The sequence below is a fragment of the Limanda limanda genome, chromosome 8 (assembly GCF_963576545.1).
Source record: "Limanda limanda chromosome 8, fLimLim1.1, whole genome shotgun sequence".
Taxonomy (NCBI): Eukaryota; Metazoa; Chordata; class Actinopteri; order Pleuronectiformes; family Pleuronectidae; genus Limanda; species Limanda limanda.
Window position 1 is genome coordinate 25,791,616 of NC_083643.1, and position 26,755 is coordinate 25,818,370.

Genomic DNA, 26,755 nt, shown 5'->3' on the forward strand with positions numbered 1-26,755 from the left:
TCACAGGTGGGAAAAAATAGTTAGAACAGGGTTTCTGTCAGCATACAGATTCTTCCTCAGAAAGAGCAGCATCTTCCTCCAGGCGTCTTCCTGAGCATGAGAGTGTGCCACCTTCTCTCCGCCCCACAAGCATGTTGCTGTAAAGACAAAAGGCAACTCTTAAAACACCAGTTGATATATTTTATCATTAACAGTTTGTCAGTCTGAAGGTGTACCCACACTTATGACGTGAGGCGGCGAACATAAAGTTGCTGGCTCTGGTGTGGGGCGTGAATGGAGGTTCAATAAGGTGACCAGTGTTTGGGTAAGACAGGACAGTCAGCAGGTGGCTGTTCCCTGCTCCCTCCATCATCTCTTTGATCTGGAAGTACAAATCTCATATTTGTAAGATGGTTTCAGGATGCATTTGATTTTATTTATCAATGGAAAATCCTTGAATTTAATTGATATATTAGCAGTTTCTTTTTTAGAAAATGTTTTTTTGAGTTTTGCAACATTGCATTGTTTGTGTAGATCCTAACCCTCCTGCTGAATAGAAAAGAAAAATTATATATATAGAAAAGTAAAAAGGCAATAAAGCATGATTAAATGATCTTATAGATGACCAGTTAGAGACTGTTAATTCTGGAAATTGATTTTGTAAGAACTTTCTTAACTGAAAGTAGCGAAATACGTTGGATGTTGGTATGTTAAATGTGTCAGCAATGCTTTCTAACCTGACTACAGTTCTTTAATCTTACATAATTTATTCACACAGAATGTAGTAAACTCACGTCCATTGCAGACTCGTAAGCTGGCCAGTTCTGATCATCCTCACCTACAACCAGCAACAGAGGACACTGGAGTCGTCCCACCTGCAAAACAGTAGCAGTATTGAATTTGAGATTCCTTCACTTGTTGCTGCTTCACATCACCTGGTGAATCATTTAACTGAACAGTCACTGGCTATAAACCACAGACAGCTCCTCAGCCGGGAGACGGCGCACATGCAGCCCGGTCACAGCGCCACCAAGTCCGGGGCAGACACCAGGGAGCCATACACAGCGCCACTAAGTCCACTTACAGTGTTAATGTGGCTCTTTTTTTACATGTTTGGGCCGTGAACATTTTATTTTTTTACAGTCTTTAGCAGCACTGTCAGTAATTTACTGCTCCTCTGTGTCTCTATCATTCGTGCTGTTGCACTGCTCAGACTGCGTCAAACCAAACAGAGACGCTCCATGCCACCTCCTCCAGCTCCAGACTTTTACTAAGTAAGTAAGTGTGTTGTTTTTAACTTGTGTCCGATCACACTGTTTGTTTGTGAGTATGTGTGTGTGTGTGTGTGTGTGTGTGTGAGAGAGAGAGAGAGGAAAAGAGCGAGCGAAGGGGAACTCTTATTGATAAAATAATCAATCATTATGTGATGATCAGTGTTGATATTGTGGCGACAAACAAATTAACCTTTCAACTGGAGAGAGAGAGAGAGAGAGAGAGAGAGAGAGAGAGAGAGAGAGAGAGAGAGAGAGAGAGAGAGAGAGAGAGAGAGAGAGAGAGAGAGAGAGAGAGAGAGAGAGAGAGAGAGAGACTGAATGATCTGAATGTCTTTCATTTATCATCTAGAGCAGCTGGGCTCCATTTTATTTTTGGCACATGGATCATCATTATCTACATAACATGAGCTTGCACATCGTTAAAACAACAATTAAGATATTATCTTAGACGATATATATCGCACACCCCTACTTCCAGGATTATTTTTTTACAGATATAAGGGAGCCGAATCATAAAATGGCTTTTCACAGGTGGCAAAGAACTGTTCTCCAATAAAATGTTAAAAAATATGCTTAAAATACCATTTGACAATTTTTTCCTGTGTTCTTATCATGAAGATATGTTTTGTTTTAACCATTGATTTGGTTGAAACAAATGATTCCATGAGGGAAAGCACATAATGCAAACTTATGAACTACAGCTGACTGCAACTGCAAATGAACATTTATTTTTGTTTTATTATTTTTGACATGAAAACGCAATTACAAAACTCAACATCAAGGGAATCAGACAGAGACACTGGTGGTACTCACGTCTGCTTTGAATGAGGTGTCAGTAGTAATGGGCAGCAGGTCTCGCAAGATTATCTGGTTCTCCTCATTGACACGAGTCTTCCCAGCGTTTCTGATTGGACCCAAAAGAGAGATTTGTTTTTTAGATGTTTTAAATGAAACAATTGAAAGATATATATTTCTTCAACAAAAGTCAACTGAGACAAAAGTACAGTATAGCTCTCAGTGTTGGAGTGATACTGGAGGAGAAGCTTAGTTTGCCTGGGGTGTAAATTATGAAGTCGGGGGGCTAAAATATTAAGAGAGTTTTAGTAGATCGAGCCTATGTTCTTAAATACTGGGAGAATGAATGTTTTTTTTGATAGTTTGGTCTTTGTAAACTGGATTTTTTTATCTCCCCACAGTCTCAAGTGTTTGCTCATTGTGGGAACAGGTTGGTTTCTCTCTAATCCCTCAGCCTTACTTACACGTTTCTTGAGATATTGTGATTTGGTTCAATACAAATAAAATTGGATTGAATTGTATTAAATAGAGAAGGACACAATTGGTGGAGGTCTTCAGTAATCCAGTTATCGGTTTTCCTTTTTCCTAACAGTTTGGCTTTTCCTTTGGTCATTTAGGGGGATGAGCTTGGTGCGATGGCCAGTTGCGTGGCTGGCTCAGTAACTTATCAAACTTTTATTTCCTTTGGCTGGGAACACCAACCCTTTTTAATTCTTGATCTCTTTTTGATTACTTACTCCTTAAAAAAATCGATAATTTGCTCCAAAGATCCATCAACTGGCTGCACATGACTCCCACTGATACACACCGCACAACTGAGCTGGGAGACACACAGACACAATTCATATTATTTGTAAATATTAGTATGTGTTTGCAAATATTTACATAGGATCAGCTAAGAAAGTCTTTTGGGAACAAGTTTCAACAAGAGACAATAAAGACTCTTATCTTGCCATGCTAAAGAAAGAGAAACAAATCAATTTCTGCCTCACAGGGAACTGGGGAACACTCAGAGACACTGAGCTGCGAAGCTAGTCCCTTTGGGTCAGTTTATTTGTGTTTGTTCATGTGTGTGTTTTGGTTTTAACAAAAGAAAACCTGAATAGTTTGTCTCTGGCTGCTGTGACGAGAGCCCTGTGGCATGGTCAACTGCCACACCCAGTCTTCCAGATCTGTTCCAATATTTAATGGGACAAGTTAACACATACTAGATATTAATGTTCAGCATGGCTCAACCAAAAGTCCAAGGACATTTGTATCTACACTATTACGCTAACACCGAAAATCCAGTCTTTTACCATTATCCCAATGGGAAATGTTCGCTGGTCATAAATGTTAAGAGTGTTATAATGAGGCAAGTACATTGCTGCACTAACACACGACAGTTTCACAATGACCCAAAAGTATTTTTACAACATAGTTTCATTTATCTTGCCTTAGTTTGACAGTGATCTGAATGTTCTCATAATAACATTAACATCTCTAAGTGATTTGCATCGTTGCTTCATTGTCAAGCGATGTGTAGAACTCTTTGCTCTCTCCCTTTCTCTCTCTCTCTCTCTCTCTCTCACAAAACAAATTGACCTCTGTCATAGTCAGGGATATTCTGAGGCTGCTGACGGTCAACTGTGAAACATATATTTTACCAGTTTTTAACCATCCTCCATCCTAGCATGCCAGCAGGCAGACCTCGGCAAAACACTTGACCGGTCTTCTGTCAAAGATAAAATCTACTTCTGTGGCGAACAATGCTTGTCTTACCTTAAAAACATCAGAATAAACAGCCATTTTGAAGGTGATAGCGCAGCCTAAGGAAAGTCCCACCATGGCGATCCTGCTGCCAAGGACCTGAGGATGCTGCTGCAGGACATTGTAGGCCGACTGCAGCAGTAAAGCACAGTTGTAAAATTAGCATGGTTTCTTATAAATCACATATTCATATCACAGAATTTATGACGGTTGAACAAATTAAAATCAAAAATATTAACTGCTGATGAAGCCAAGCAGTAAACATAGTTAACAGTCTTTATGCACTGACATTAAGCAATCATTCTCAGATTTTAATGATCAGAATAAAAGCAATAGAGGCTGGAGCACCATGTGTCATTTTGACCTTTTCAGTACAATCATAATGAAAGGAAAGGTGGGACCCTAAGTTAACAGGGCCCTAATATGGGAGGAATGTAGGATTGAAAATTGGACAACGCATAAGAATAATTCTTATGTCAGAAAATAATGTAACTTACCTGCATAAAATGATTAAATCTGTGTGCATTTGAGCAAACATTCACATGCATAGCAAATTAGCATGTTGATGAGTCCGATCTTATTGTTCAATATCATTTATTTTCTGAATGCTGTTAAAGGGGACCTATTATGCTTTTTCAGTCATTCTCTGTCCTTTAGTCGATTATGCTTTTTGTGAATGTATACAGAGTGCATGGTTCACTGCCGCGAGTGTCTTTGCTGCTGCAGCAATTAACAGAATAAAGAAACTAATGCGTACATTGAACATTGGAGCCTGTAAACCTTTTCAAGTAGTACCCCAAAAAAGTTATCAGAATCTGAACTGCTTTCCCTTCCTGAGCTGGTTTGCCAGAACTTCCTTGAGGCCAACCTAACGTCCTTCTCCATTGCCTCCCTGAACTCCTCCCACTCATCCCCACACCCAAGCCGCTGCTTCTGTGGTCTTGGCTGATACAGGAGGGCCTTCACCACTGGTGTCCACTAGCAGGTTATTGGGTAGCCACCTTGACCACACCAATGATCTGGATGGAGGGCCTGAGCATGCCCACTATGATACCTCCTTTGGGATGCATACAAAAGTCTTCGGAGGTGGGATTTGAAGATCTGACTGACGGTGGCCTTTTTCAGATGTTGTTGATGCACCCAAACAACACGTTTAAAGGGATCAAAAATGATAATTTACTGTTTATATACTTACCCCTATGCCGGTGGAGGGGTGGGTGAAGTGTTTGAAGGACATCAACGGACATTTAGGTTTAAAACACAGTGTAAGGGGAAGAAAAGTCCGTAATATCTTCAGTTGTATTGGATTCGGCTGTTTACCCCTGAAACTCCAGCAGAGTTTTGTTGATTCAAACACTTCACCCACCCCCCTGTCTGCATAGGGGTGAGTAAATAATGAGTGAATTGTCATTTTTGGGTGAACTATTTCTTTAAGTTGTCCAGGTCTGTCCCGCAGCCTTCCCTGTCATCTGATCCAACTCACCACCAGTTGGTGATTTCTTAATTGCTTTGCTCCTCTCTTCACCCGAGTGTCCCGAACACACAGCCTCAGATCTGATGATACGACCACAAATTCGATCACAGAAAAATGGCCTAAGGTGTTCTAATCACCTTAGGAGACTAGCAAAGAAGTCCAAGGACGTAGAAGAAGACATGTTCAACTCGGTCCTGAAGACACACTGCCTCGCCCCCACATACTGCTACAGCGCGCAAGTCACAGGTTTATTCAATTTGTATTAATACTGAAGATATCATGTGTCCAACTCGCACCAAATTCGACACTGCTCTTCCCTGGGCCATTAACAATACACACACCATGTGTGAAGCTGATGAGATGAATGATTCGCAAGATATGTGTTCCACATAAAGAGACGGACAGAGAGAATAACAGAGACATTTGTGCAATTAGTGGGTAAATGGTATTGTTGGACACGCAGACAATCAGGTTTACCTCAAAGTACTTGTTGTCCACGAAATTCCCAGTTTCAATGGAGACTTTATTTGTCAGGTAGTCAAGAGCAAGGGAGGCAAAGCCATGGCAGGCAAACAGCGCTGAGCGGTGCTCCAGCAACATCCCTCCACCCCCCCACAGGTCCAAGATACCAGGGAAAGGTCCAGGTCCTTCAGATGATTCAAGACACCCAAAAAGAGTCAATATACATTAAAATTACTTTATAGATTTCTGAGGTTCGTACTTCTCTGGCCTTTATTAGATGTATGTATTTTGAGGGCTTTTGGCTGAACCTTGATGCTCCCCATAAGGCATTGGACAAACATTTGGTTTGTCTGCATCTTTCAGTATGAATGGTTAAACATTGTCAGTTCTGCCATCTGTCACAACTAAAAATTTAAAAATAATAGACATTAACAGACATATTTATGGATGCAAAATATTGTCTACAAAATCAGAGATGATATAATTGATGTTAATATCAGACACATCTACACCCACCACACATCACAACACCTTATTTCAGCAGGCGCGCACAATGTAATATGGATGTTAGGCAGTGGATACAACCATAAAAGGGCTTTTGGTATTTATTGAGGGTATGCTTTAATGGTAGGAGTGCTTTAATGTCCGGACCCCATTTAGTGGACATCCTTCGGAGTTCAGAGTCTGAAAACAGTGAAGGTCTGTTCTTTTTTGCAATGGGGTCCGCCATGAAAAAAATTCTGTTTAACCTGACAATAAACCCTAACTTGAACCTGTCTCAACCATGCATCCGGATAACAGCAGGTCCGTAATGCTCATCCCTAGGTCTCTTCCTCTTCTCCTTCAATACAGGTACCCTTATGCTGAAGACATCCTCTGGTACTCAGGTGGAGGCAAACATCCTAGTAAAACTGAACTCACATTACTTAAGGGGAAAGTAGGACCTGTCTATTGCCATTGACAGCTGTGGTGGTGTCAAATCAGACAGTGCACGATTGAGTCGTAACCCTGGATGATGAACTGTAATTCTCCTCAATCACCACTGCAGCTGCCAGCTCCTTTAGCTGAATCTCCTCTTCTCCTTTCCTTACACTGGTTCCCTACTGCAGCAAGTGATGCTAGTCTTAGCTACATAGACACCTCCCTCACACCACCAGACTCTAATCTTATCTTACCTCGGGGCAGAAAAAGAGTTGCAGATAGTCCATCCTCTGTGATTGGGATCCTGAGGATGCCAGGCGCCATGTGCCAGCGCTCCACCAACACAGACGCCAGCGACACTAGATCCACAAACCCCTCAGTCTGGTGACCCTGGTACACTGAGATTGTGACTTCCATGGGAGTCTGGACGTTGAACTTCCTCATCCTGAAAGATGATGGGAGAGTGTTTGATACCAGTAACTGATTGTGATTGGCATTATGTAAGTAGTTCTGGCCTGGTTGCGTACCTGAGTCCAGGTTTGCTGCCTGGAACTGGTGTGAGGCTCCACAATAGACCCATTGGTTCAACCCCCGAATATGTCCCACCCAGACTGAGATCCTTTGAAACTGGAAGTAAAGAGGGTGAAAAAACAATGTTTATTCTCTATTTGCAATTCTAGCATTTTATTAAATGTTTCATCAGACACTTGAGAATAATTTTCTTAATTGTCTATGTCTATGTCTTGAAGCATGTACCGTTCACAGTCCCAGTGGCATCAGCAGTGTAGTGACCAAACGCCTCCCATTTTAATTTATCTTCACACTGGTGGAAGGCGTGGACAGTCAGCTGGAAACCAGGTGGGGCATTCTGGATGAGGACAATGAACTTCTCATCCATTTGTCCTCTGGACGGTTGGACCGACAGACTCACGCAACATTGTTTCCTGTCCATCGTGAACTGGTACAATACACAAGTTAAAATAATTATACTACAATATTGTACTTTTTGTTAATTAATCATTTCATTTTAAAAATCTATATGCCAAAACAGCATCAGAATGCGTATCATTTATGAGTTACTAGTGTCTCAGCAACCCCCCTCCATTTCAATCCCCACTACAATGGACTATTCCGTGATTCAGGGCGTAAACACAAACTAACAAGCAGTATTGAGCCATTTCACACTTAAAAAGAACAAGTTCAAAGTTCAGTTCATACAGATGATAATGAACTAATGAAAGTCATGAAAAAAAAGAAAACAGAGACCAAGAGAAATGGTGATCATTTTTAAAAGTATATTTTGTTATTATTTCTGTAACTCCATAATTGATCTCCTATTGTCTTGTGTCTTATTTTCTCACTTAATTAAGACAATTTATATAAGGCAGAGGCCCATCATCAACATCAATCAGATATCCTGCTGAAAAGAAAACCAAGGTAATAGACAATATGGTACATAGGGTAGAAGTCACAAGTAGGACTTTCTTCGATAAATAAGGGTTCAAAAAGGTGGCCAACGGATGTAGAGGCCCCCACACCTGTGTTGCCCTTGGGCCCCCAAATTGCTAAATCCGCCACTGGCTGTGTGCTGTGGGTCAGTAGAGGCATATGAACGGATTCTAATGTGGCCAAGCAGCGTATAGCCTTCATGTAGAAAGTATCTGAATCACTGCAAACATCTGAGTGTCTGAGCTCAAAGTCCTCAAAATGAGTCACATGCATAAACTACTACCGTATCAACACAGTGACAACACACTGTCGAGCTGTTCTACTGTATGTTATGACCCTGCCTAGGAGGTAAAACAGTTGCAACATGATACAAGAGTTTCCCCCCCTCCTTCCACTCTCCCAAGAACCAGCCACAAACAATTAGCAGCCCGTTAGTGTTTATTGACACCTTTTCCTTCAGGGTGGGCTAGTAGCAAAACAAAAAACAGAAAACGACCCAAAGGCGAAACAACCTAAACTTCCCCACTCAAAATTAAGGAAAACAAAAGACAGGTTACTGACCTAACTCCTCAAGCAAGCAAAACAGGAGAAAACATGGATTAAACAAAAAAGGCTACCCACCCCTACAATGAACGGGCTGGTACAAAAGATCAGTTTACAAAGTGCTGCACAAGGGGAGTCCAGCTGGAGGTCCGGCTGGCAGTGGCAAGGAGAGAGACCGCAGGAGCTGTGGGAAGCCGTCCTCTTATCCTTCCAGCTTGGGCTGGAACCAATCAGCTCCCTGTAAACACACCTCCCCACTCGTAGAGACACACCTGCAACACATCACACCCAAGCATCACAGTAAAGAGAGAGAGAGAGAGAGAGAGCGAGAGCCACACAACTTCAGGGTTGTAACACCTCCCCCCTTAAAGATCGAACATTTCTCTCTAGGGGTGTCACGATACCAAAAATTCAGTAGTCGGTGCCAATACCAGTAAAATAACACGATTCTCGATGCCAATTTCGATACAACGGTAAAAAAAAAGTGCATTCTTTGGATGTTGTTAATGTCATATACGGTAGTTCAATGTGCTTGCGCATATACTGAGGGTTATACGGTAGTTGCGGACGCATTTGAGTGACGCTTTGTTGTGAGACACGTTATGCATTAAATAATAGTGCCACGGTCATCTGCCACACGCCGGGTTTACACCGGACGCTGAAGTGACGTCAAAGCGATGCGTAAGCGCAGCACCAAGCCTTAAATAACAGCTGGCTCCCATCCACTCCCATACCCCGCTTCAGCTTCCGGTGTAAACAACCAAGTGCCGGCGCGCTAGGGATTAGCGCGGCGGCGTTGCTTCTGTGTCCGGTGTAAACCCGGCGTCAAACGCAAGGTACTTCCATACACGACTCTTTGTGCCTTTTTAATAAACAAGTCGAGGTGGGGCGAACGCTGCAGCCGCAGTTGCTCAAACGGCAAAAAATCTCTGTCAGGGTTGCCACATGCTCAGCCCAAGTAGAGGAGTAGGCAACAACATCGTCTAGGTATACCTCTCAATTTGAAACACTAGCGAGCACCTGCGACGAAGAAGTCGCTGAAATGTTGCAGGGGCATTCCTGAGGCCAAAAGGCATTACTGTATACTGCAAAAAATTATCTGGTGTCACAAACGCAGACATTTCTGAGGCGCGAGGAGTCAGGGGCACCTGCCAATACCCCTTTAGTAGGTCAAGTTTTGTTACAAACTTTGCAGATTCCACACGATCAATACAGTCCTCCATCCAAGGCAGTGGAAAAGAATCTGGTTTGGTGATAGCATTAAGCCTTCTAAAGTCATTACAAAATCGGAAACTCTGATCAGATTTTGGCACCAACAAGGATGGTAAACTCCACGCACTGGAGCTAGGCACATCAAATCCATTCTGGAGGAGATACTCAACTTCCTGCTGCATTATTGCTCGTTTGGTAGAGTTCACTCTGTAAGCATGTTATTTTGTGGGTTGGTGCTCACCAACATCAATATCATGACAAAGGACATGGGTCTGTGTGGGGATATCACCAAAAATGTTAGCATAACTCTGAATAAGCTTTACCATATCGTCACGAGCTGGCTCAGCCAAATGTGACAGAAACTCCTCCAGTTTGGACAAAATTTCAGAATTCTTCAGGCGAGCACAGGGAACTGAAAGTCGTCCCTCAATCACTTCCTCCTCTTCCCTGCTGGGGGGTGGCACCTCAACCACAGAAACAGGGACTATGGGGGACAGATCGGTATTGCGTGAGAAATACTGTTTTAACATGTTTACGTGACATACTTTGGATTTCTTGAGTCGATCAGGGGTTTTAATCACATAATTAGTGTCACTTAACGGGTGGTCCACGACATAGGGACCATACAATTTTGCCTGCAGGCCAGAACCACTAACTGGTATCAAAACCAGAACCTTATCACCAGACTGGAACTTTCTCGACACAGTTTTTCTGGTCATATCTGTTTTTCAGAGAAGTACGATGCTTAACAGACAACTGGCACATTACTTGAGCAAAGATTTTCAACATAAAGTTGGAGCCTTGGTCACTCTGGATATGCTTAGGTATTCCAAATGTGGTAAAAAATGTCACTAGTGCTTTTATAATAGCCTTGGTCTTTATTGTGTGTAAGGGCACTGCTTCAGGATAGCGAGTGGCAGCACACATCATAGTAAGGATATACTGGTTGCCAGATTTCGTTTTCGGAAGTGGTCCCACACAATCAATTAAGATGTGCTCAAATGGTTCCCCCATTACAGGGATAGGGTGTAAGGGAGTACGAGGGACCATTTGGTTAGGTTTTCCCACTACCTGGCAAATATGACATGATCGGCAAAACGCTGCCACTTCGGATTTCAATCCCGGCCAGAAAAAATACCTGAGGATGCGCAGATATGTTTAAGAAATGTCCTAACAGACTATGATCATGGGCTAAACTCAACACTTGAACACGGAAGGGAGTTGGAACAACTAGTTGTCTGATTGTATTGTGGTCACTGTCAGGCCCAGAAGACCACCTCCGCATGAGGACATCATCCTCAAAGAAGTAAGTGCCCGACCTCTCCCTTCTGTTTTCTAAAGCTGCAGACAAAGTACCAAAATTAAAAATGCTAAGTGCTTTTTATAGTAGGCCTATACAGACACAAAACATCCCAAAATTGTTCTCTTCAGGATTTATTTCAATTTACTGAAAAATTATAACAACAATATATATATAATGTATAATTTTACAAATTTTGAACCCGAGATGCTGAGGTTCAAATAGTATTGAACAAGTGCATCTGAACTTCTAGAGACAACAAAGAATCAACACAAAAGTACCTCTTGAGTCTACCTAAGAACACTAATAGAACAAAGTATAACCACTAAAAAAGTCTGTAAATATCACTAAACATGGACCTTTCATCAGTAGCAGGAGTGTTACACAATGCCCCTTATGATAACTCAGCAAAGGGAAACTAGGCACACAAAATAAGATAGTTTCTCTTTTGTTAACAGCCTGGACAGTGCTAGTACAGAGAAGAAGAAATCACTGGACACAGTCTGGTTTTGCTGCCAAATTTCAGACTGAACAAGGAAATAAATAATTGAAGACCAATGTTTTTTTGAATGCTAAAAAACATCTACAAAATACATCCAATTGAATATCTTAAGGTGCAAATTTGGTTACAGTATTTTGGTGACTTTATTTTGAAGTTTATAAATTATCAGTGTCTTGCTTGATGGCACTTCAACACTAACCAGGATTGCTCAACCCTGGAAAGTACCATCTATAAAATACAATTTCTAAAATGTCTTGGACTGCAGGGCAGCACTGAGCGGGCCCGAGCAAATGCATTTTGAAGCATTGCATGCGTTTTGCCTTTTGCCTAAAAAAAAAAATAATAACCAGCCCCACTTCTCCCTGGCCATGTGTTCTCTGTCATCTCCCCAGACCTGCCCTTCTCTATGTCTCCACCTGATGTCCCCGCACTTTTCTTTATTTGTCATTTTTCTTTCCAAAATTCCACTTGTTCTGCAGCTTCCATCCTCGCCCACACACAGCTCCTCGTCGGTTTGTCGGTTGATGAACCTTTTGTGTCTATTACCTGTATTTTGTAACTGCCTGGATGTTTACCTGCCTGTATACCTGCCCGCCAGCTTGTCCACGCATCTACATGTAAAGCTGTTTATTTATCATTAGACTATCTTCACTGAATGGGCCTGCGTTTGTGTTTGCATTTGTTTCCAGCAGGGTGACAATACACCTGTAGGGTATCTTGCCTGTAGGGACGGCAAAGTGAACACGCAACCCTGCTTGAAGTTGTACACATTAGCCAGTTTGTACAATACATATATAAAGACTCAACAGCTTCTAAGTTGTGTTGAGTCACCACAAAGGGCGACTAAGGATTGGAATTGGCAATATATAGATATATAATATCTTTGCAAAAATTATATTGGCATTATAGTGAGTAGAAAACTGGGTGCGTGAATATGCAGTAGTCCACGACACAGTATTTGTTTTTGGTTGTGTTGGCTAAAAGTTTTTTTTGCATTTGCTTATATAATTGGTTGTGTTGCTTGTTTTTCCATCTAGACTTGTTTTAAATCTGTTTGTTTTGTTTACGTGGACTTGTAAGACTAAGCAGACACAGCCAACCAATGGTAGTCTTTTTGCCAACAGTTTTTGTTGAAACAACTACTTCCAATATTTGCTTTAAGCTAGGTTAAACACTTGCTGCTTCGAGCTATGTATTTATGTGCAGATGTGGACACGAAACAGGAAAGGGAAAACAAATGTGAATCGAAAAGGAATATCTTCAAAAAGTCATGTAAAGTCACCTAATAACATTAATAAAAACCTAATAAAAACAATTATTAAAACCAGAATTGCTCAACCCTGGAAAGTACCAACTATAAGACACAATTTCTAACATTTCTAGGACTGCAATGCAGCACTGGGCGGGCCCGAGCACATGCATTCTGAAGCGTTGCATGCGTTTTGCCTGAAAAAAATAAATAATGACTTAGGAAATATTGACACATAGAACTGTTCAGGCTTGGAATCTGATCATGAGACAGAAGTTTGGTGGTGATATGACAATGCACAGTGGAGTTATGACAACATTGTCTCCTTTGGCGTAGATGAACCTTCGCCGTACCTCAATGTTAATACGGTTTGAGGAAATGTCCCAATTCTGAGAGACAGAGAGACGTCACCTTTGCAAGACATCAAGATTCCTTTGAGCACAGGAGTGGAGTTGTTTGTTTACGGCTCAGCATCAAAGGATTCATGGTCCATGTATGTCCGAGTTGGCGTCCAACCTCCGCTGCTCAAGTAACGAGCCAGTTTTGAGAATGTAAGAAGTAGAAAGTACATTTATTTGTGCTCAAATGTAGCGAGTAAAAGTAAAAAGTTGTCAGGAAAATAAATACTCAAGTAAAGTACAGATATGTGAAAAATCTACTTAAGTACAGTAACGAAGCATTTCTACTTCATTACTTCCCACCACTGGTCATCAGGTGGTAACATTTCTAGTGTCTAAACTATTCTGTTCCTGAAAAACAGCCACTGCAAATGCTCTGTGTATATTTGTGCCTGGATCTTGGACCGTCCAACAGCAAAGTGAAGCAAACCGATTTAAAAGCTTAACAACAAGCAATAATCATGAAATATATAGGAGGTTTGATTTATATTCATGAGTTGTACCAGTAATTTCTTACACATGTCACTGATGAAAGGTTTACCAGCAGCCACCAGAGTGCAATAGGAGCAATGTGTGAAAAAGAGAACATAAGAAAGAGATCTTTCTTTTATTTATTTTTTTATACAACATAAACATTCATTTTTTTTACCTATCTTGATTCAAGAGCGTGGAATAAGTGTAACAAAAAGACCTGAAAGTCCAAGCTCTTGAATACAGACAAGAAAAACCTATTCAAACATAATACACACACATCACAGCCATCTTCAGATAAGCCCGGACGACCTCACTGTGCTGTACTGCAGTTCAGCAAAAACAAGTCTCAGTCAATCACCACAACATGAAATAGAACTCAGGTTACTACTTTAGCCCACTTCTATATTAATCATGATAATCTAAATAATAACAATTATAACATCCAAGATGGCGGACACCCACAAGTGCACAATATGCATAAATATATATCTGGAATTAACTTTGTATATATCAAATGAAACTCTAATTTATCAAATCAAAAGTTTGAATATATCACATGTATGTGCAAGGTTGGGGTCTATTATTACATTGACATTTACAATAATAATATTATCACTGTTATTATAACTGTTCATGTGTTAAACTTGAAAACAACCTAACACATGTTAATTGTGGCTGTTGGTCATCTTGGGACAACAACAAGAGTCATATGATCTAATTCTAATGTAGGCACACCGCTCTCTAATGTCTATATCATCCCATCATTTCAGTTCCACACATTGACTTGCACTTTAGCAAACAAAATATAAGGTTGAGACCAGGACCCCAGAATTAAGATAATCCTTTATAAGTCCCACAGCGGGAACATTTGCATCATGGTATGTGTTTATGTGCAGAGAATGAGAACTTTTTTTACACCGTGTATACAGAAACACCAAAAAAACACACCTCAACAGAAGATATCAGGCCCGGCTTCTGCATTTTCTTTTCTACAACAGAGCTTTTCTAATAATAATGATGGATGGTTCATATTTACTTGTGTTGTCAGTACCAGTCCAGTGCCCATTCTGTTTGTAATGGGCTGTTGGCTTGGCCTGAGGTAATACTGGTCCCAGCCACCACTGATACAGAGTGCTGGTCACCTGTATATCCAAAGTTTGTTAATACTGAACTGAAGTGTGAAGCCTTGATTGGTTCTTAGGTTATGTGAGCCACAGACAGACAAATATTTCTGGAATATATATCGGAAGTATAATTTGTATGGCAAACTTATACAGTTTAATTTTCATTTGCATAGTGCCGCTGTTCCTGCACACTGCAAGGAACTGTATGCCTGTTTATTCAAAGTATAAAATTGAAAGTATTCTGTATCCAAATCGCACTGAAATCAAAACTGCACTTCCTTATCAGTACACATGCCCAGTGTGAAGCTGCTATTAACTGTTCTTGCGATATGCATGTCGGATACAGACAGACAGATAGAGAATTCTGGGTTTGGTAATTAGATGAGTATCAGTTCAAAGGAAAACCTGTCCACCTGTCATCTGGTTGATCTTTGCAGCACATTCACAATTTCCACATCTATCGAAAACCTTTTATACAGTTAGAGTTAACCTACAGATTGCCTGATAAACACATTTATCCAGGCTGAGAAAACAACCAGTGTCACACTTCAGCACTTCAGTATTTACAGCTGTCATCTATAGATCACATCTGTCTGTTTGTTTTGAATAAAGCTGCTGTTTACCAAAGGCAAAATAATGGAAGTTGTCATAACGATGAGGATGTGGTGAGATTAGAGTGCAGTAAAAATACCCCTGAGGTATGTAAATTACAAACCCAGAGTGCAGATCCTGAAAAGCTCAAAATTTTCTTTCTGTTCAGTGTAGGTGTGTGGAAACTGAAGCCACAGCCTCAGAGACGAAGCCATGCAGAAAATTTCAACTACGGCCAAACAGCTGAGTAGTACACAAAACACAAATTTCACTTCAGTACCCAACACATCAATCCATCATCAATGACACCATCATCCCACCACTACTTGAACGCTTTTTTTTTTTTTTCACTTTATTTATTTGTTTTCACAATTGAGAATGAAATCTCATACATTCAGACGTATATGAAAACATTTCCCCCCCCCCCCACCCCCACCCCAGGGGACAAACAGAAAAGAAAGAATTAAATAATAATAATTTAAAAAGAAAAGATATATATATATATATATATATATATAGACATCATTGTCATCAATAAAACAAAACAAAAAAAACAACAAACAAAACATAAGGTGTGTGTGAGAGAGCATTCATGTGGTTTTCAGTAATGATAAATGACAATATATGCTGTACATGATATATAGGACAAAACTTCACACTTGTTCAAGCAGGTATGTAATAAAAGGTTGCCATATCCTGCTGAAGTTATCATTAGGACGTCGCAGTGCCAGTCTGATCTTTTCTAGCTTCAAGAGTTGCAGCGTATCTCTAACCCAATGTTTATAGGAGGGCGGGGCAGCCTGTTTCCAATTAAGTAAAATTATTCTTCTCGCTAGGAGGGTGACAGAAGCAATGCGATTATATTGTGCCCTAAGAAGGTGGTCATCCTCACATTGGATACCAAATATAGTCGTGAGCGGGGTTCGGCTCTATTGGCCTTTTAAATATCTTGGATAGGGCATCAAATATAGAGGACCAGTAACCAGAGAGTCTCGGACAAGACCAGAACGTATGAGCTAATGTTGCAGGTGAAAAATTGCATCTGTTACATGAATCATCAATTGTTGGATACATCTTCGCGAATCTAGCTTTAGGCAAGTGCAGTCTGTGTGCTACTTTGAATTGAAGTAGGCCATGTCCCAGCGGGACTGCCTGACACATAGTATTGAAAAATGTTTACCCTCATCAATGCTGCTAAAAATCCTGATGATGTTTTCTTACACCAGACATCTATTGCACTTCTGTCCGTCCTGAGAGAGGGATCCCTCACATGTGGCTCTCTCTGAGGTTTCTACATATTTTTACCTGTGAAAAGGGTTTTTAGTAGTTTTTCCTTACTCTTGTTGAGGGTTAAGGACAGATGATGTCACACAATGTTAAAGCCCTATGAGACGAATTGTTATTTGTGAATGTGGGCTATACAAATAAAACTTGATTGATTGATTGATGTCTGGCACAGATTGATGAGGAGTGTATCCTTGTAAATATATTTGACCATTCAGTATCTGTGATTTGTAAATTCAGATCAGCCTGCCATGCTTCTCTCAGTGCATCAAGAGATGTCATCTGTAAAGATGAGAGTTTCATATACATAATGGATATTATGCCTTTATTAGATGGAGCGGTTGGGAACAGAGTATCCATGAGCTGTTGTTCAGGGATTGCAGGAAATTATCTAGTTTGTTTACGAGTCCAGTCTCGGACCTGTAGAAATCTTAAAAAATGTGATTTTGGTAAATCAAATTTAGCTCTGAGCTGGTCAAATGAAGCAAAAATACCTGCTATGTACAGATCTTTAAATGAGACAATACCTTTCTCACGCCAGACTATGAAAGAATCATGCTCAAGTGAGGGGGGAAACTGATGATTTGCCACAATTGGGGCACAAAGCGATCTAGTCGGCCAACCGAAGTGTTTTCGCACCTGAGCCCATATACGCAGAGAATGATAGACAAGGGGGGCAATAGAGGCACGGCGTGGTGTGATAGGCATTGCTGAATACAACAAGGCTGGGAGGGATAATGGGAGGCTTCCATCCGCCTCCATTTGGACCCAGGCAGGGGCTTCGTTGTTAGCATAGGTTTGAAGCCAGTAAGCCAAGGCTCTCAGGTTACTTGCCCAATAGTATAGTTGGAAATGAGGTAAAGCCATCCCACCCACCGATTTTGGTCTTTGTAAAAATTCCTTACGGATACGAGGTGGTTTCTTATTCCAAATGAAGTCAGAGATGATCTTATTGAGATGTGAAAAAAAAGATTAGTTGATAAAGATTGGTATAGTTTGGAACAGGTATAAGAATTTGGGTAATATGTTCATTTTTATTAGGTTAATTCTGCCAGCTAATGAGATAGGAAGAGAAGACCATTTGCCGAGGGTCATCTTGGTGCGTTCTAAAAGAGGGGTAAAATTAAGTTTAAAGAGATCTGAGATTTTCCGAGTTGCAACTATACCCAAGTTTGTGAATTTATCAGTAGTCACCTTAAAAGGATAGGAATTAAAAGAAAGTGATTGTGCAGCAGAGTTGACAGGAAAAAGCTCACTTTTTGAAGCATTAATCTTATACCCAGAAAGCTCGGTAAAACGATCCAGTGTAGTCATAATGTGCGATAAAGTATTCTGGGGATCGCTAATATATAACAATAAATCATCAGCATATAATGATAGCTTATGTCCTTTTCCATTCCTTAATGTGCCGCGAATTTCAGGTGTGGAGCGCAGTGATGTTGCGAGAGGTTCGATAGTTATCGCGAATAAGAGGGGGGACAATGGGCATCCTTGTCTCGTGCCACGTTGCAACGGAAAATATTGGGAGTTTCGTATTATTGGTGCGTACTGACGACATTGGGGATTTATATAACAATTTTAACCATAATGTGAATTTTGGACCATATTTAAATCTCTCTAGACACTGAAAAAGGTAGCCCCATTCGACCCTATCGAACGCTTTTTCAGCATCCAGAGAGATAATTACTTCGGGTAGTGGCTGATTGGCATCTGCGTTCTGCATGATATTTAAAAGGCGACGAATATTAAAAAAAGAGAGGCGTTTTTTTATAAAACCAGTTTGATCTTGAGAGATAATCGAAGGTAGGGTAGCTTCTAGGCGGTGAGCCAAGACCTTGGCTAACAATTTGCAGTCCACCTTCAGGAGTGATATTGGACGATAAGACCCACAGCTAAGGGGATCCTTACCCTTTTTCAATATAACTGAGATAGAAGCCTGAGAAAGTGTGGGTGGAAGTTGGCCCTCGACAAAGGATTCCTCAAAAAGAGTGAGTAAAATTGGCAGCAGTTTATCTCCAAATTTTTTAAAGAATTCGACCGTGAAACCATCAGGTCCTGGAGCTTTAGCATTCTGCATACTGTAAAGAGCTGATCTAGTTTCCTCCAAAGACAGAGGTTTTTCCAATTGCTCCATAAATGATTCACTTATTTGAGGCAAATCCATGCTCTGAAAAAACGACTCTAGCCTAGAAGGGTTGTGGATCACCTCAGATGTGTAAAGGGAGGAATAAAATGCTTTAAACTCATTATTTATCTCCTGCTCGTCATTAGAGATCTGACCGTCATGTTTACGAATATTTGTGATCAGGGTAGAGGCTGTGAACTGCCTAATCTGTTGAGCAAGAGTTTTGCCTGCCTTATCTGAGTGTTCATACACATTAGAGCGAGATTGAAGCATTAGTTGCTCTATATAATGGGTGGTCATCAAGTCGAACTCTGTCTGTAGAGCTGACCTCTCCTTAAAAAGTTCAGGGGTGGGAGCAGTTGAATATTTATAGTCCAGCTGATGAATTTGGTCTGTAAGATCTTTAAGGCGCTGTTTTCTATTCCTGCCCTCCCATGAACGCTTTTTACTTACAATGTTCATTCTCCTTGTGAAAAAAGTCTTTCTTTTTATTTTTACTGGTTCTAATGTAGGGTTGAGTGATGGATGACGTCATCGTCCATCGATGATGATGTATGTTAACGGACAACACTCACAGTTATGATCAGGGGCAGCTCCTGGCATAGGCAAAGTAGGCGGTTGCCTAGGGCGCAAAATGCCTAGAGGGCGGCACAAGGGACTGATTTATCATGACGTGACACATGCAATATAAACCAATACATTCACATCACATCATCTTCTAAACCCGGGGACGCACCGGAGATAGAAGCGCCACGAAAGCTGTCCGCCTCCTTTCCTTGCCCATGTTAAATAATTGGGCTGTTCGCACGGGCAGCGTCGTGCCGGGAAGCTTCGGGAAGCGCCTCGGCCGCTCGCGATCTGCAGCGATGGCTTCGGGGTCTGTTCTATTTTTTTCGCTCGCCGCGAGCAAATCGGGCCGGAAAACACACTGAAAATTTATATATTTTAAACGATATAAGTGATATATTAAATACATGATTGAATACACATACATATACATACAATATAGTTTAGCGAAAAAGTGACGTGACCGAGACAAGCGTCTTGACATGCATAAAGCATGAGTCATAACGCAGAGGATCCGGTAATTTTTCAAAATAAAACGGTTTTATTTTGAAAAATTACCAGATATTAGATAAAAAACAGAAAACATGTAAAATGTTTATTCTTTCTGTGCGGCCCGGTACCGAATGACCCACAAATGGGCCTGTTGCCCTGTTGATTACAATAAATAGGTCTAAAAAATATGTTTATTGTGTTTGACTGTTCCGTACTGTTCATATTCATTAGATTTAAAAAGCAGACATAAAAGTTACTTTAAGTTACTTTCCCTAGTAACTAATTAATTTTGATATACAGTAACTGGTGAGGTGATTCCATTACTTTTAAAAGAAGTGATTAGTAACTGTAACTAATTACAAATTTTCAGTAAATTGCCAACTGCTTAATCCACACATTTGTCAGTTGTGTCTAAACAGACAGAAACACACAAGCATATACTCTCTTGTGTGTGTGTGTGGGGGGAGAACAATATAGAGGTAGAATCACCCCGATTACGGACATCATTGATGTTTATTTTTGTCGACATGACATGATATGCTGTCAGTACAGCTGATTTCAGACTTTTTATATTTTTATTATTTTTTATAGCTTAGAATTTTGTCTGCCTGTGTGTGCATCTGTATACAGGTCAAAAGTTCTTGGGGATGCATGACAATTTGCGTGTGTATGTTGGGGGGGGCGCCATTCTGAAATCTCGCTTAGGGCGCCAACATTGGCAGGGCCGACCCTGGTTATGATAATAAAAATAGCTGCTACACTTTAGTAAATGGACAAACTGTGTAGACTGGGAGACTTTATTGTGGTTGTACTTTGTTTACAACTCTGGTGTTATGGTTCGACAGCACCTGAAGGCATCACCAAAAACAAACATTTGGTATATGTCATTTGCCTTTTCTGTTGACCTGTAAAGAAATGGTGTTGAAAAACTCCCAAAGTTATTTGAAATTGTGAACTTTTTCGACAGTGGTCGGCACGTTACGAGGTAGTAGAACCAATATCAGCTGAACGAAGGTGACTAGCAGTGGAGCTATCCTCACTGAACTAGCGCTTCTTAATGTTTAACTGCATACATCGTCATATGCCAATTAAGTTAACATCAACGAACCCTGTTCTACTGTCTTAAAAAGCGTTCAGACTCAACACTGACAATTAAGTTTGAGAAATATGAGCCTTCAGACACATCTAGTCCAACAAATGTAATTAAGTCATTCGCTTGAAGAGTTACAGAAACACAACATGACAATGAACAACACCAACAACAATTCAGATTTCTATCTCTCTCTTAAACATCAGCTGCCATCCAGGGGATATTTATGTACCTTGTAGCTAATATTATTATTATTTAGCATTGTAGTTTCATATTATTGCATGTGAAATAAGGTGCACAGTGATCTGCATAAGTTTTTAAAATTCTAGAAGTAAAGAACAAAGGCCCTCTACTTGCGTCACCCGTTCCAACAGCACATCATGAATGGTTAGAACTGCTGTTACTCTCTATGTTACATGTAGGTGTTCACATCCTATTGGATAGTTAAGCCTAAAGTATGCATAACTAATTAACATTGTCCTTACATTTTGTCACTGGTGAAATATGCAGAAGAGTTGAAGTTGGTGAGAGTTGAAGTTGGTGTCCCTCTGTCTGGATCATCTGAGTTAGATATGAATCCCTCAACGTAGACACTACAATGTACTGCACTGGTCCTTTATCTGTAACCTGACCTTGGGTACCTCTTAGCGGGAGAAGGGAGTATCTGTGAAATGAGACAGGCACTATTCTCCTCTACAGATATAATGTTATATATATGAGACCAATTATGGTAAAATATTCGGTGCATTGATAGCGACCTGGTACGATGGTCTACGTTCCCTCTGTCCATGCTCGGTCATGTTGAAAGTATTAGCATGAAGCTTCTGCCCAGACTTCTGTACTTATTTCAGATGCTACCTGTAGAAATACCAAAATCAGTTTTTGATAACCAGGATAAAATAATTTCCAAATCTATCTGGTAAAAAAAAAAGTGTCCTAGAATTACCCTTAAAACCTTACAACTATTTAATTGATCCTAGTGTTTGACATCTTTTGTTTCTGCTGAAATGGTAATTATTGTTGTTAAATAGTTGTTTTCCTTTTAACCTGAAACCGACTCTTGCCCTGTGGTAGTTGACTAGCCTGTCTAACCTAGGTCCGCCCCCCACACACACACACAAACACTCACACACCCTCACACTACAATTGCTTTTATCAACAATGTTGGCAGAAAGATGTTTCGTCTTTTGGAAAAGACATGTAGCATGTGGAAATCAGGTATATATATGATACAAAAAACTTTGAATTTTTATAATGTATTCTTACTTTATATTTCATGTAACACTGTGAATAAATGTGGTTAAAGTTAGTGTTAAGTTATCCCTTATGTTCGTTGTTGATGCTCATTTCAAAGACTAGGAACAGTTGTGTAATCATCATTATTCAGCTGTCAGAATGGTTGTTATAATGGTATAATAATATAACAAGTGTGATCATTATGATGTATAGATTAAATTACGATAGCAGCACCAGTTAATATAACTTTTAACTTTGTTGAATGACCATCTTTGAATGTAAACAAATAAACTTGCTTGCTCCAGTTTTTGCTGTGATGCTCTGCTGTGCTTTTATTTACATTTATACAACAGGTGGGACTGTTTCTGCTGCCCGTTCTCCCCCTGCCTCTTCGAAGCAAGCGCAATGCATGATGGTTTATATTGCTGTCAGTGACCATCAGTTGTGCACTACTTCTCAAAATGCATTGTGGGAAACAATGAGTGCACCATACAGGGTATAAAATGTTTCAATAAACCTTCGGACAGCACTATATAATGGCAGACTCACTATAGTGGACTATAGTGAGGGATTTCAGACACAGCCTCTCTGTTTCTATCTCGGAAGATAATCTTGCCTAGTAAAGTCACCATAATTTGAATTTTCTTATTTTGTAGTGTGTAGTTTATTATAAATGGCAAACATGTAAGACAAAATACTTGGAAGGATTTAAATGTTGATTGTCATAAAAGTAGTAAAGTTTATTTAACATGTCACCTTTCACAGAACAGTCACAAAGTGCTTTACGAAAGAAAGAAAGAGAACTGTTAAAAATAAATATTGAGCCAAAACAAAGCTAAATCACAAGCATTAGACAGGTGACACAAGGCAAGTTTCTAGAGTTGCTGCCTTTAGAAACTAATTTCTAAAGGCAGCAACAGAGACTGCTGAATGTATGTCCAAAGGGAGAGCGTTCCACAAAGGCGGAGCTACCTGTGACGACTGAGGTCTCGAGCGGGACCCCAGAGCAGAGTCAAAACAGAGCCAGAGAGGGTGGTGCGTTCAAGGAAGTTTATTGATGTAGGAGAGAACAGATAGGCAGGTCCGCGGACTCTCCGGGAGGTCTTCTGCGGAGGGGTAGACAGGTCGGCTGAGAACTTTGTGAGGACTTCAGCGTGGAGGTAGACAGGTCGGCTGAGAACTCCGTGAGGACTTCAGCGTGGAGGTAGACAGGTCGGCTGAGATCTCCGTGAGGTCGTCAGCGTGGATGTAGACGCGAGGGTCCAAGGTTTCAATCCTGGTGAACAGAGGGAAGACACGGGAGTTAGCACAAGGGGTCTCATCCAGAGACAGGTTACGGAGCCGAGAACGAGTGTCCACCACTGTAGCAACGGGGACGAACTGGCGATGACTCGCAGCACAGCCAGGGCAGATAAAGCCCGGAGATGATCAGTGCAGGTGCGCCTGGAGAGCCGGGTCATCACCGATATGTGCTGCACCTGCGGGAAAAGGGAAACAAGAAGGGGAGGGGCACTGGAGGCACAGAGGAACTGTGAAAGTACCCCCCCCCTCAACGGACGCCTCCGGGCGTCCTACCAGGACGGTCAGGATGGGCCCGATAGAAGTCACGAAGGAGGGTCGCGTCCAGGATAAGCTGACGGGAGACCCAGGACCTCTCCTCCGGACCGTATCCCTCCCAGTCAACCAAATACTGGTACCCCCTGCCCCGTCTACGGACATCCAGGATGCTGGAGACTGTGTAAGCTGGATGGTTGTCGATGAGCCGGGTGGGTGGCGGGGGCTCGGCCGGAGGGCTCAACAGACAGGTGGAGACAGGCTTGATGAGGGAGGTGTGAAAGGTCGGATGAACATTAAGAGAGGCGGGAAGCTTGAGACGTACTGTGAACGGATTGATGACCTTCACCACCTCGTATGGGCCGACGTATCGGGGAGCCAATTTCTTAGACTCCACCTGGAGCGGAAGGTCCCGAGAGGACAGCCATACTTTTTGTCCAGGCGTGTACGTGGGGGCAGCAGTACGACGGCGGTTGGCAATCCTCTCATTCCTGGCTGATGTGCGAACCAATGCAGCACGAGCCTCCCTCCAGACTCTCCGGCAGCGGCGTAGATGGAGTTGAATGGAGGGGACGGCCACGTCCTCCTCCTGTGAGGGTAACAGGGGGGGTTGAAAACCATACATAACCGTGAATGGGGTCATACCTGTGGCCGAACTGGTGAGGGAGTTGTGGGCGTACTCGACCCAGGCCAGGTGAGCACTCCAGGATGAGGGATGACGTGCAGAAACACAGCGGAGGGCTGATTCCAAATCCTGGTTCGCTCGCTCGGTCTGTCCGTTAGTCTGGGGGTGATAACCCGAGGACAGGCTGACCGATGCCCCCAAAGCCCGGCAGAATGCTTTCCACACCTGAGAGGTAAACTGGGGTCCACGGTCGGAGACAATGTCCAGGGGCAGACCGTGCAACCGGAACACATGCTGGGTGAGGAGATCAGCTGTCTCGAGGGCAGAAGGGAGTTTGGGGAGAGGAAGAAAATGTACGCCCTTAGAGAAGCGATCCACTATGGTGAGTATGGTAGTATTACCTGCTGACAGGGGGAGCCCTGTGACAAAATCCACAGCGATGTGGGACCATGGACGGCTGGGGATGGGGAGTGGTCTGAGGAGTCCAGAGGAAGGTTGATGAGAGGCCTTTCCACGGGCGCAGACAGAGCAGGCAGCGACGAAAGCCTGGACATCCTGAGCCATGTTGGTCCACCAGAAGCGCCGTCGGATGAACTCCAGCGTACGCTGGTTCCCAGGATGGCAGACTAGTTTGGATGCATGTCCCCATACCAGCACTTGGGATCTGAGGGGGACCGGGACATAAAGGCGATTAGGAGGACCGTTACCTGGGCCGGGATCCGAGAGCTGGGCCTCCTTGACCCGGGACTCCACCTCCCAAAAGGCTGCTGCCACGATGCACGATGGAGGAAGGATGGTCTCAGGAGACTGACAGGGGGTCACGGGGGTCACGGGGGCCATCTGCCGGGAGAGGGCGTCTGGCTTGATGTTGCGGGAACCAGGTCTGAAAGTTAATGTAAAGTCAAAACGTCCCAAGAACAGAGCCCACCTAGCCTGTCGTGGGTTAAGTCTTTTGGCTGACTGGAGGTAGGACAGGTTCTTGTGATCTGTCCAAACGATGAACGGGTGCTCAGCTCCCTCCAGCCAGTGGCGCCACTCTCCCAGCGCCAACACGACGGCCAGCAACTCCCGGTTACCGACATCATAATTCTGCTCGGCGGGAGAGAAACGGTGAGAGTAGAAGGCACAAGGGTGCCACTTACCGTCCCCTGGGGAACGTTGGGAGAGGACAGCCCCGGCCCCAAAGTCTGAAGCATCCACCTCCACCACGAACTGCAGGGACGGATCCGGGTAAACCAGTACAGGTGCGGTGGAGAACAGCGTCTTGAGCTCAACAAACGCTCTCTCCGCACTAGGGGACCAGGTAAAAGGGACTTTAGAGGAGGTGAGTCTGGTGAGTGGTGTGGCTACCTTACTGTAGTTCCGTAGAGAGCGACGGTAGAAATTCGAGAATCCCAGAAAGCACTGCAGCTGTTTTCTGGTCTCGGGAGTTGGCCACTTGGTCACAGCCTGAACTTTAGCCGGGTCCGTCCGAAGCTGACCCTTCTCCACGATATATCCCAGGAAAGGAACAGATTCAGCATGGAGCATACATTTCTCAGCCTTAACAAACAGTTTATTCTCTAAAAGTCTCTGCAGCACCAACCTCACGTGTTCTCTGTGCTCCTGTAGGTTCCGTGAGAATATGAGAATGTCGTCTAAATAAACGAAAACAATGCGATTGAGCATATCATGGAGAACATCGTTTACCAGGTTTTGGAACACTGCAGGGGCATTGGTGAGTCCGAAAGGCATCACCCGATACTCAAAGTGTCCTAGCGGGGTGTTGAAAGCTGTTTTCCATTCATCTCCCTGTTTGATCCGCACCAGGTGGTAAGCGTTGCGGAGATCCAGTTTGGAGAACACAGCAGCCTCATGTAATGGGCCGAAAGCAGCGTCAATCAGGGGGAGTGGATACTTGTTTCTAACAGTGATGTTGTTAAGCCCGCGGAAGTCTATACAAGGCCGTAGGGAGCCATCTTTCTTTTTAACGAAGAAGAAGCCTGCTCCCACCGGGGATGAAGAGGGTGTGATGAGTCCTCCTGCAAGTGCGTCTTGGATGTATCTCTCCATCGTCTCTCTCTCGGGCTTGGATATATTGTAAAGTCTGCTGGAGGGAAGTGTGTATCCTGGAACGAGAGTAATGGCACAATCATAAGGACGGTGAGGGGGTAGAGTAAGGGCCTTGTCTTTACTAAACACCTCCTGGAGGTCGTGGTACTCAGGGGGAACCAGAGATAGGTCTGGAGGAGGAGGAGGAGATGGAGGAAGAGTAGATGACGGGCTCGCTGAACGAAGGCAGTTGGC

The 26,755-nt window shown here is 42.4% G+C and overlaps 1 protein-coding gene across 1 annotated transcript in view; it reads right to left on the reverse strand.

The window, feature by feature from the left end:
- Positions 1-26,755, reverse strand: part of LOC133008834 (peroxisomal succinyl-coenzyme A thioesterase-like) — a 42,328-nt gene continuing 15,573 nt past the window's right edge. The window contains exons 2-11 of the mRNA XM_061076168.1: positions 7,411-7,612; positions 7,182-7,281; positions 6,909-7,099; positions 5,749-5,918; positions 3,810-3,929; positions 2,786-2,868; positions 2,067-2,157; positions 774-854; positions 220-361; positions 1-137 (exon numbers count right to left, since the gene is read on the reverse strand). Coding sequence (XP_060932151.1) covers positions 1-137; positions 220-361; positions 774-854; positions 2,067-2,157; positions 2,786-2,868; positions 3,810-3,929; positions 5,749-5,918; positions 6,909-7,099; positions 7,182-7,281; positions 7,411-7,606 — 1,311 coding nt within the window. The 5' untranslated portion in view covers positions 7,607-7,612. The remainder of the gene's footprint in view (positions 138-219; positions 362-773; positions 855-2,066; positions 2,158-2,785; positions 2,869-3,809; positions 3,930-5,748; positions 5,919-6,908; positions 7,100-7,181; positions 7,282-7,410; positions 7,613-26,755) is intronic.